We start from the raw sequence: 12,579 nt of genomic DNA, 5'->3' as shown, positions 1-12,579 counted from the left end.
ACACAGGACAACTATTTATCTTTTCTATCAATTAACAAACACTGTCAAGCCTTTTTATAACTATATAAATGCATATATAATTCAACTCCTTTATACAGAGGAGCTGAAAGTTTGCCAGAGTGAGAACAATTCAGAGCTTCAGCCTGAAAAAATCTGGACCATTCTGAAGGCCATAAATCTTTCGCTGAGATCAATTTTTTTTAAACAAGAGACCAAAGCAATCGATAAAATTGATGGTGACCTTAAACAGCAGCATTAGTATTGCAATGGCTAGTGCAATTTAAACTGCGCAAAAATTGTCTATATGCAGAGAAAAAGGAAGGGGAAAGGCAACAATGTAAAAACCAAATTCAGCATGATTTCAATTAGCTTGCTTTTTAATGAAACCAGGCTAAGACTCATTCCAAGCTTTAGTCAACCTTCACAGAAGAAGAAGACTACATAAATTGTTACCCTTCTCTCAAAAAACCTCAACGTTAAGGCCTGCATAGATGGAAATTCAAGGAAAGCTCCACAGTTAACCATCTGCTTGCTAGTCACTACTCATAGCTCCAGAATACCCACAATATATCTTCTGCCCAAATAACTGGTCAAAAAGGGATTATTAATAACACAGATGAGCAAGACTTATACTGATGTTATAGGGAATTATAAATTAAGAGGATTACAGGAATATAGCCTAAAATGTCTAGTTCCACTGGTATTAATGTTCATGGAACAGCCCATATTCACATCTTAAAAACTGCAGAATTCTCTTATCTGTAAAGTTACACCGAAGTTCAGATTTTTGTTTTCTTGAGTACATTGTGAAATTTAATAGAATACTTCTCTGCATGTTTATATGATAAACATATACACTGAAGTGACACTTCAGATGCTAAACTATTCACCAGCTAGGATTTATTTTTAAGATCTTCTACATACATGTTAAAGCAAATGGGAGATTTTAAAGTTAACTGGAATGCATTGTTACACATGGTTTCTACCAAAAATAGTCATTTCTTCAAATGAATTAAATAAGCTGTAAGCAAGCTGTTTTCTAGACATAGCTATATAGCAAAGCTTCATATGAGACTAAAGCAAATCAAAGCTATGAAGAGACTGAGCTGCTTATTACAGCTGAGCATGCACATATCACATCGGGAATACAAGAAAATGTCTTACCTTCAGGCGCATCTGCATCACAGTCTTTAGATACAAATGTCACATTCCTTGGCTGACCATCAATTGTCTTATTACTCTGCATTATAAAAACAGAAAATTAGTACACTGGTCTACCAGCAATGTTCTTTCATACACAGTGATAGCCCCAGAAACAAACACATCTCCCAGTAAGTTAATGTTATATAAAAGGCTTTGACAAACCTCTTAGAATATTCAAAAGGATTAAGATTGGTTTTGAACAGTATATGCAGAGTAAGCTGTAAGTGGTACAACATGAACATTTCTAAATGTGCTTTCATTTAGAAAAAATTAGTAGCTTGTGTTCTTTTTGAAGACTCATGAAAAAATAAAAACTTCACCTCTAAAATGAAAACTGTGCATAAAATGAATTTAGAATTCAACTTTAGTGATGAAGACAACATGGAAGTGTTAGTCTTGCACAATGATACATAATACAGTTTACTACTGGTCTAAAAGCCAGATGATAGTATCCAATATACATAGATAGCCAGAGCAGAAGACGACAGATTATGCTGAACTATTGAAAACCCAAATATTCCTTTTTAAATATCTGAAGTCTTTGGAAAACTGACCCTTTCAGAGACTACTGAACTCTTTATGTACCCCACTTACTTTTCAATAGTCAGTAAATAATTTCAGTAGAGTCCAATGCACATCCTTTGTACTACGTTGATTTCTTCATACACTAATTCAGTTCAAAGGGTCTCATATCTACTGTACTTACTTTCACCCTCTGGATTTCCTAAACGGAAAGCCCTCTAAAGAAATCAGTAAGGGTCAACACCTTTTCTCCTACATGCTGAAGAAAATACATCCCCTAAAACCTACCAGAAATCAGTACAAGCTGGCACATAAGACTAAGTGTTTCTCTGACAACTTCATTGATAAAGTTTATCAATATTCAGTAAATACAGCTTTCACTCTGAACATTCAAAAGAAACAAACAAGTGCCTATCTTAAACAGCAGCAGTTTGAGCAGTTAACTTTGTTTCATGCAAACACATGGAAGTGTGGAGACCACTACTGCCTTAGAAAAAACGGATCCAAAAGAAGTATGATTAATCAGGAACTAAAGTGGAACCAAAAGATAGGAACAATAGGACAAGAACAGATGACATGAAATTTCAATTATTCAGTATACATTTAGAGTGGTCCATCTTCAGGAAGTATTCCAGCTGGCTGTCACCATTACAGCTTGTACTCTATGACTGAGCAGCATTTCTTTCAAAAGAACAGTATTGTACAACTATAGAGGCATACAAAAAGCACAGAACAATCAGTATAAAAATTTTCTTCCTTATCTTTATTCATTCTAATGTTTAAATAGCATGAATTTAAAATACAACATACAACAATAGCTAGACCTGCGGGTTTCCTTTGATAACATCAATGATTTTTTCCAGCTCTAATAACATTCTTGTTCTCCATGAACACTCCTGTAATTTAAAACTTCTGACATATCTGGGTTCAACTCTAAATGCTTTCCACAAGCTCAAGGCACTGGGGTGTACCTTGAAGTCATAAAACCAGCCTCTCTTGCCCTAGCAATCCTTTCTTCTCTCCTACACAAGGTAAAACCTTGTAAAGGTCCACGGAACGTTTTCGATCTTTTCACAAGACAGACAAAAAGTGAAATGTATTCCAAAACAGAGAGATAAAGTAAAGCATTTCATAGTATTAACACTTCTTAATAAAAATTAAGAACCACATTTGCTATGCTAAGAGGAATCATTAACTCATTAAATCACCTGAACACCATTTTTATGTAGCTAGAATCTAGCATTCAAATTTAAGCTTCTTTAATATTGTTGGAAGTGTGCGAAAACCAGCAAAAAAACTGCAAAACACACATTTCCCTAACACATGGTGCCCACAACAAACACAGGACAGGATGGAGATCCAGTGATTTGTGTTGCCACAGCACCAAGGAGGAATGCGAGGTGGAAGCCACACACTCTTCCACTTTTCAAGGAATATTTGACATGACTATGCAGATTTATTTCCTGCTATTCCCCTTCTCTTAAGGACTATTTTGCAGAACTCTGAACCTTATCTCTCATTCTTCCTCTTTTCCCACAAAACCAGCGCACACCTTGCACCAAGGAATGTGCTGTGTCGATACTCAAGAAACGATGGCTTGGCCACAGCCCCACCCACTCACATATACATACTTCGATAAGTACTACCCCAAATTTGTATCTAACTCAGAGGGATGATAATCCGATACCAAATCGGAGGAACAGATCAACAGGTTTGTGCTCCTCACCCCCCAGAAGGGATGCTTTTGGTTAAGATTTGGGCCCTCAGCTCTGCCAAGTGAATACCTGGAAATTAAGTGTGTGTGATTGCAATCATTTTTTGTGTGCAGTGCTATATAACCAACCTGCAGTTTGTGCATTTATCATAGGCAATCTCAAAAAATCTGTAGATGTTGCATAAGAATAAACCATATTATTCATGAACCTGACTGCTTCTCTTGAATGCAATCAGACCTACAGCATATGGGCTGCTCATGCATATGGTGTCAGGCCTATAGTTACAGCCATAATTGGCATATCTATTAAGAGATAAATCCAGCTGCCCCTTACCCCCCTAATCTGAGGACTAGCTAGAATGCAAGGGGATTAACCTCTTACCAAATTAATTCATTATCTTAAATGCAACAAATATAAGTAATACTACACAAAGCAAACTACACAAGTATTAAATGAAGCTAAAGTAGTCTTACACAAAGCTAACTCACACAGAAGTGTTGGAAGTTATTTCTTATAATAAAGGATTAACTAAAACCCAACAGTATTTATAGTAAGACTCAACAAGAGTTCAGCATCACTTCAACCAGTGAAAGAAGTTAAATAAAAAAAAAGTCACACCTTTGCCAGCACAGAATTGGTTTCTACCTGCTAGAACTCTTCCAAGCAGGTCCCTGAACAAGCCAAAATCTGCTCTCTGGAGTCCAGGGCTGTGATCCTGCTATTTTCCCTGTTCCTTCCTCTTAGGATTCTGAACCTTTACCATCCACGCTCACTGCAGCCAAGACTGCTCTTGACCACTTCCTTGTTTTCAGCACCAGGCCAAAGACAGCATCTCCCTACTTCAGCTCCTAAATTGCCTGCATCATGAAGTTGTCATCAGTGCACTCCAAAAGCCTCCTGGATTGCTTGTGCCCAACTATATTGCTTCTCCAGCAGATACCTGGAGTGGCTCGAGCCTCCTATGAGGACTAAGGACTGTGAACATTAAGTTACTTACACAATCATCTGCTACTTCCTCCTGATCAGGCAGCCTGTAGCAGACAATATCACCCATGCTAATCTGAACCTCTAATCCTAACACATAAGCACTTCCCTGGTTTATCCATCTCAAGGCAAAACTCCACACATTCCTGCTGCTCTCACATAAAGGTCAACTCTCACTACCAGCCATCCTAGCCTGTCGCTCCTCAAGCCCACACCCAGCCATGGCAGCACTCCACTTGTGTGAGCTACTTCACCACATCTCCGATCCCAGTGATACTGTAGACCCTAAACTGCATGCAAACTTCCAACTCCTCCTTTGTTTTCCCTGCTGCATGCATTAGTATTTAGGCACTTCAGAGGCACCCAAATTGTGCTGATTTCCCAAAAAAGGTATGAGAGCTTTGCCCTTAATGCTGTCATCTCAACACTTTTGTATTGGCATATATACACTTGAGGTAGAGCCCCTTTTGCCCTGCAGTTACAGAGAAAATGACTGGACATGGAAAAGATGGTTAAGTGACAGCAGAGGTGTCTCCAGAACAATTCCTCAAAGTAATTTACTTAGCATTATGCAACAGAGTACTCAAATCTTAGACATTTTTAGTGTGAGTACTGTCAGAGTAAAACTCTAGTGTTCCAGTTACCACATCTAGTCCAAAGCTGAAATCAGGATGCCTCAGGGACAAGCAGGAGACAAACCCAAGTACAGTAACTCAGTGTGTGTGCTTCAAGAGCTGACACTTTGGACACTTAAAATTGCAAGCTATCATAAAAAGGGTTAAGTTACAGACTGTTACACTTAGATAATTTGTTTCTGCTTACATTCAGGATCAAGAACTTAAAAAGATCTGTTTGCATACTTGGCCATCTAAGGGATACTTCTGGATTCCTGCTGATGACAATGGAGACACTGTGTCCTGCAGCTTAGCTGCACTCCTCCAAGTTATCTATGTGAAGGCTAAGGAAGGAAAGTGACTGCTGCTGTTCTGGCCCTCAACTGGGGAAAAGTGTCAGTGTCACCTATAGCAAATGCTGGCCTTTTAATTCCTGTCTGGGCCAGTCAAGTCTTACAGGTCCACTAAGTAGAAACATCAGCAAGCAGTGGTCTTTCTTTCAGACAAATGGAAAACACCTTGGCCTCATTGAACAGAAATAGCAATTACACTTCCAGTATGGATAAAGTTATGTTTTTGCTACAAAGCTGAGAAGGCAGCCTCATTGTGGCTAGAACTCTATCTTTGATATAGACTAGAAGGAGACTCATGGCTGTTTAGCAGATGTTACAGAGGTTGTCTTAAAAGATGAAACAAAGGTGTTCCTCAGTGTTTGAAGAGCTATGCAAGTTGACCAAAGCCCTACCCAGGGCCTCAGTTGGTATGGATAGTGTATCCAAAATAAACTTTCAGAAGTTTCCTACAGATATCACAGCTGAAGACACTTCTGACTAACTGGGGACCCATGCTTTGAACACCCCAATAGTCAAAGAGTTAAATGAAGTAGTAGCCCAGGACTAACTAACATTGCCTCACAAGAGCTCCATTTTCCTACACATATTCAATTATCAGGAAAAGTCGATAGCACTTCAAAGTTAAAAGGTCTTGTCAAGACCAACAGTCTCCAAAGGAAACAGTTCAAGATTCAAACAGGATTCTAACCTATGCATCACTATAGATTTGGGTTACAAATTAGTTTGATAGTTACTAGATTGGAAGTTACTGTAGAGCACAACAAAGGGCAAAATGCTCCTTTTACACACTGTCTTTCTGTGAACTGACAGATTGACATACATGTTTATCAGTCCACTCATCCACTAAACTGACCTGGAATATTGTATAGAACCAAGCAATAAATAAGCAGTGTGGGTTACCAGCGGTGTTACTTTAACTGATGAAGTTGACTGTGGTGTTTGTGAACAATGAAAGTCTACACTGTCCCAGCAAACTGGTGCATACAGCTTCCATCAGCAGGAATTTTGCCATATGCACAAAATGTATTCCACTTACCCAGTTTCTGTGTATGTTCCTGTCCACCCCTCAGTTCCATAACAACCAAATCATAACTCTTGAGAACCTCTTTCACTGCTAACACACCACAAAAAAAAAATCTGTCACTCCTCTTCATTCCCAGCCACCATCTCTCCTCATTTCAAGATACAAAAATTTAACATCCAGTTATCAGGGTAGTCAGACACAGAAAATGTACATTCTGAAAGATTCTTTAAGAGGATGCTGTCTGAAAACCTTGTATTTACTTGGTATGCCAGAGAACTCCAGATGTATTTTACCATCACACTCTATGCTTCATGTTATTTTAACAATAAAACTAGTTTGTACGCAAGTTTTTATGCACTTTAACCACAGCTTTTTGAAACAGGACATAAGAAGCTAAAGACCCAGGATGGCTATCTTGACCATAACACTTTTTTAATCCTTTAAAAGAAGAGTTGTAGTTCTACTCAACCATTCCAGATAATCCTCCTTGCAGTGCTGAGCAGGATTGTATGTCAATAGCTGTTTGAATGACTTAAGAGCCTCCCTACTGCTATGCTCCATTCTCTTGACCCTTTGTTACCAATTATATCTACACTCAGATACTATTTGTCATAAACAGCCAACATGCAAGTGTTTAACTCCCAATCCTTCTGCCCTGCTCATTATACACACATTTTACTGAAACATTGCCATTTTATTCATAAAGCAAAACAAACTGCTAGCTACAGTCTTTATTATTTGCTTTTCTCTTCAATTTTCCATGTTATCTGCAAGTTTTATCATGAAGGAATTTTTTTTTGGGTCACTGAAGGGCTTAAAGACTAGCTTGGCAGGATCCTTTATGAAATCATCCTTCCCACCCTTCCACACACAATGGTTATGCACTGTAATTAGAGACATACAGTCAGTCTACAATACAAAAAAACCCAACAAACTGCCTTTTGCAGGGACTTGAGCTTATAACTAATTCAGATATAGCTATATGATGTTGTAGTAATCATGCCAGTAGTTTATGTAAACTCACCATAGAAGCAAACCACTTTCCTAAACTGATTTTCAGCTTAACTTCTTGCTGCTACTATCCTAATTCTGACAAGTGGAGCCAATTTAGAGATGCCCAGGCATGTTTATTTTGTATTACTTATATCTAGCATAAAATCTAATAAAAATGCATTAAACTTCCTAAATACCAAATATTCAAGTCCCCTACAGCAATTCTATTATTGTGCTTGGATTGATATCAGGATGATCAACCTCCCGTTACCAGACACAATTCAGATGTAAAGACAGCAGAAAAGTAGCATTTATTGAACACTTCGCTTCCTGCAGTGACAGTTGTACCACATCCACTCAGCACATTTAAGTTGATGGGGTCCCTCTTTTCTAGCATGTTTTACACTACTTCAATTTCTCCTTGTAATCCTTTTGCTCAAAGTATTCTGCATCTACTCTGTTAAAACTGAAAAAATTGATAGTGAGAAGTTAGAGATTTTATTAAATATTTTCAGCTGAAGAATGTTGGTGTGTGATTTTTTTTTAAAAGCAGTGTGTTCTCCTCCCAGAGGCACAAACTCCTGGAAAACTAACAGAAGTATTTCAAGTGCTCAAAGCAGCACCCAGTTACTCCAGTCTCATTTAAATCTCTTCTCCCAACCACTCTGGCTCAATTGCTCTGTCTCTGTGAAACTCATACTTAAACCCTAAACCTCACACCAAGAGATGTGGACTTGATTGTGCCTGAATATGAGCTATCAGTTCAGGACCTGGTTAGTTGTCTACATTTGTAAGATCAGATCTAACAAAGCCTACCCCTGTATGATATCAGATCTTGGTAAACAGCTGCCCATAAAACCTCTCAAGATGCATACAATGTGTTAACTTTGAACTTCCCCATAAATATGTAGGCTTCCACTCAAACTAAGATGAAATACAAGAATAAAAGCCGTCAGGTACAGAAGATGAAAGAGTAGAAAACCAAAACCTAAAGTACACTAAAAGTGCAGTAACAATAGTAGAGACTAGTGTTAACTACTTAATTCTGTAGAAGACTTTATATAACAGAACTGCAATGAGTTTCCTGAAGCTGGACAGTCTGAAGTGTCTGAAATGTGATTAATCAGCACACTCAGCTTAATTCTGATTATTACCCTCTACTGTATCAAGTTATCTTCATAATTTCTCACAAATATGTACATAAACTATCAAATGCAGAAGAAAAACAACTTCACTTTGAGTCTATAGACAGCCTTACACACTGAAACCAATCCTCATTCCAGTCACTTGGCAACCTAAGCATACCAGTACAAAATCTAGTGGAAGCTAGCAGCTGTCTTATCAAAAGAAGTAAAGCAATACTCAAAGTTGTACACTGTCTGAAGATGATCTAGGAATTAAGTTATGTTATATATAGTACATACAGTTTTTGGCTTGTGTATTATCAAAATACCTACTAGTAGTTAAACCCTGCTCAGAAGAGTTTTCAAAACTGAGAATGGGCCTCGCTTTAAAAGTCACTGGAAACAGTACATTTTTGATACAGAAGGTAAGATTTATTTATTTTTAAAAAAGTATCACATCTTACCTGTACTAGGTATTTTTGGCTTCCATACATGACATACTGAGGGGCAAGACTGTAGATCATGTAACTTGTATGAAGAACTATCAACAGAAGTATCATACAGAGGAACAGGAGTGCTTGAGGTCGAGTTTTTCCTCGTCTGATTTTATAAAGCTAAAACCAGAAAACATACAAATATTAACATAATGAATTTTTTTTTCTGAATACATTTAAAATCCTCTTTAATTCAAGTAACAGCTTTAAATCTACTGACAGAAGTGGGAGCTGCTAAAATTATCCTCTGGCAACTTAATTCCATGAGTCAAAGTTTTCAGGTGTATTTACCTGAATTTCAAAGCACAGCTATTTAATCAAATTAATTGTTTGTATTAATGACCCAGAACATTTATAAACCAGCAGTAAGTAGCAAGATTTAAATGGTGTTGCCTATCATTGATAACAAACTGTGCCTTGGTTTGTCAAGAATATTGTGTCCTTCAGTCAAGGTGAGGTGTCATCTATCACTACACCTCTAATCAGATCGAGAAACAGAGGAGGGAGTTATGAGAGAGTATTCCCAGTCTCAGAAAACTTGCACACCATATGGTGGCATCTTCTCCACTTTTCACTGCAAGGAATAGTATAATCCCTCATCACCCTGTAGATACCACTTCATTCTATAATCCCCAAAGAGTCAACCTAAGTGCCACATTAGGGTAAAGAGGCTGACAGCTGAGGAATAAATGATGAAGACCAAAACAAACAGCCATTCTCAATTCACTGCAAGGACTCAGGGTCACTCTCCACAATTTTGGGGTGTCACCACATGAAAGGGTGACAGTATTAAAGGGAAAGCAGGTACCAAAGCAGGGAAATACTTAACCAAGCATCATAAGCATAAATGGCATACTGTTGGACACAAATATGCCTTTGCCAACACAGCAATATATTATTTGCATCATATTTAGATGTGTCATATCATCACTGTACTGTTGTATCTCTTATCAAGCTAGATAAACTTGCTTGCCACCTAAAATGCAAGTCAAAGACTACTGACTGCATGCACATTTCAGATTTTGACCATAAAATTCACTAATTCTTTCGATACATCAGAATTATACGGCTTTAACTCACAAAAGTCAGAAGTCAAAGTGCCATTGATTAAACACTTGAGTCAGCTGACTGTATTGCTTAAACTAAAACATCAGGTTTGGTCTGATAACTTAGAACAAAAGCTATACAAATTGTACAATAGGCTTCTAACACTCAGACATACAGACAGGGATATTTGCAACATACAGTATTTATGAAGCAGTACATAATGACTATGTATTAAATATATTCAATATCCCATATTTGTTAAACATCTTACTGCGTATTGTAGCCTGAACTCTTAAGTCATATTTACCCTTATCCAGAAGAACCATATACCCATATTTCGAATCCCTGCCATTGAAGTGAAGATAAAGTACATAACAATAGTTGTAATAAGAATATAATCAAGTGGAAAAACCTGAAACAAGAAGAACACAAGTTAAGACAACAAGAAAACGTTTGAACTAGAAAACAAGCTCTTCCCCCACTTAAAAGCTAAATAAGTAGTTTCTACTTATAGCATCTGAGGTAGTAACAGTCCTTCCATTTAAGAGTTTTACATAACTGCCTCCAAATATAGCTAATATATCTTGCTGCTAATAAAGCTTATACAATTCGTTTAGGAAGGCAACTGAGCATTTTTCTTTAATCTTGCTTTAATTTTGAAGTGTTCTGCATTTTTAGGCCAAGAAATACTTAATTTAATTCTGAGAGTACATTTAAAAGAAAGTCCTCAGTGGCAACAATCATTTTAGGACTGCACAGGCATTCTACCTGTGAATATTTCTGAACATATTTGCTGATTTTTATATTTATATTAATAACAACTTGAGATAATAATGCTGCTGAACACTGCCTTTTTTCAGTAAACTGCAAGCTTAGGTATTCAATAGTTTTAGAAACCATAGGGAAGCAACGCATTGTGCCGACCCACTACACCAAGAATATGGAAAGAACTCAGCTAGGGGAGAACAAAACACTCACTTACGTTAAAGCCTTTTCTTTTTCTTAGCTTACCCATGACCGATTGCCAAATTCGTATGTGGTCTTGTTGCGTTCCAACCCCACTGAAGTTACAGATGTTTGTTCTTATGTAGGATTTGTTTCAAAGACTAACGCATTACTATAACATACATTACTGCACGCAGTGTAATATATCTTTCAAGATGCAATAAATATTAAAAAGTGAAAAGGTGCATTTACTTAAGGGGGAGCAACTATCACTATAAGGTAGGTAGGGTATGGGAGGAAGTTGCTTTTATTTTGTGCATGATAACTACAAGTGATGTCATTCTTCATTGCCACTATGTTCTCAGATGAAAGCTAGTTTCAAGCACCACCTTCCTCCAGCAACTGGCTGCCATCCACCCAAGTTTTTCATATCTGTAGCTAATAACTAGAAGACTGTTACCAAGGAAGTTGCCTTGCTTTTACAGAACAGACATCTAGAAAGTTTTGTTTTAACAGATGACTTGAGTACAAATGTAGTTCACCTTTTGACAGCTCACCAGAAAACAGATAGGAACATCCTTACATACGTATATCACCAATTTTTTACTTACTGTTTGAAGAACAGGTAACAGCATATTCAATGGATTGGTCAGATTAGTTCCTAAAATTATAAATCCCGAGTCGAAGCCAGCCGAATGCAGAGCTTTGTCCAGACTGCAGTAATTAAGAAAAACTTGTTAAGTACTATGGTTCTCCCAGAGCTTTTTGTCTTCAGTTTAGTTTAAAAGGGCAGCTCAAAAAAAGCTGAACTAAGCCCAGAGGCTGACAGCTTTTTCATATCTATATAGATACATGCTTTGTTTTACCACACTCATTGCACTTGTCCTAGGAAAAGGTATATTGATTTCTGCATTTCCTTGGCATTTTAGCTTTTCCTTAGTTTGGGTCATAGAACTTACTTGCCCCGTCTGAAAAATTAAAAATGCCAACATTGAGACCTCTGGCTTGTGTCAGTCTTCATTGAAACCCACCTGATTTGCAGCCAGCTATATTGCTTTCAACACCATGAAACAGTTACAGTGTAGTGCACATCATAATGGATTATATGTGTCACTTACTGCAAGAATTTAAGCACCAGTTACCCAGCCCAAGAAGTACCTACATGCATGAAGATTCATTCAAGCAAATCAGAGTACTTCTGTAGTCTGAATTAAACTGCCTTAACATATATGCTTAACTTCTCTGCTGAATCAGAACTGTTTTCAGCAGCAGTGAATCAAACTGAACCATGTCCTTTTTCGAATCTGTTTTCGCACACTTTGCTCAGTTTCAATATACATTATTATAACGAGAAATGCAGCTCTAGTTACAGAAATGTAACATAGGAAAGTGGGGTGACTTGAAGCAAACCACCCCAATTTTGATGTTAAGAGCAGAAACTATATAGTTTAATGGTTAAGCAAAATGCTCAAATGTACTTACTTTGACAAGAACAGGGAGACAGTGAAGAGCAGTGCCACTATGATGAAGAAAACTCCCCACACAATCTAGAAATAAAGAT

The 12,579-nt window shown here is 37.5% G+C and overlaps 1 protein-coding gene across 2 annotated transcripts in view; it reads right to left on the bottom strand.

The window, feature by feature from the left end:
• Positions 1-12,579, bottom strand: part of LMBRD1 (LMBR1 domain containing 1) — an 89,096-nt gene that overhangs the window by 14,716 nt on the left and 61,801 nt on the right. For both annotated transcript variants that reach the window (XM_074819818.1, XM_074819820.1), the window contains exons 10-14: positions 12,501-12,565; positions 11,630-11,732; positions 10,381-10,485; positions 8,997-9,146; positions 1,165-1,240 (exon numbers count right to left, since the gene is read on the bottom strand). In XM_074819818.1, coding sequence (XP_074675919.1) covers positions 1,165-1,240; positions 8,997-9,146; positions 10,381-10,485; positions 11,630-11,732; positions 12,501-12,565 — 499 coding nt within the window. The remainder of the gene's footprint in view (positions 1-1,164; positions 1,241-8,996; positions 9,147-10,380; positions 10,486-11,629; positions 11,733-12,500; positions 12,566-12,579) is intronic.

The sequence above is a fragment of the Strix aluco genome, chromosome 3, assembly GCF_031877795.1.
Source record: "Strix aluco isolate bStrAlu1 chromosome 3, bStrAlu1.hap1, whole genome shotgun sequence".
Classification (NCBI taxonomy): Eukaryota; Metazoa; Chordata; class Aves; order Strigiformes; family Strigidae; genus Strix; species Strix aluco.
Note: the sequence above shows the minus strand (reverse complement) of the source record. Positions and strands in the feature narration are given on the sequence as shown.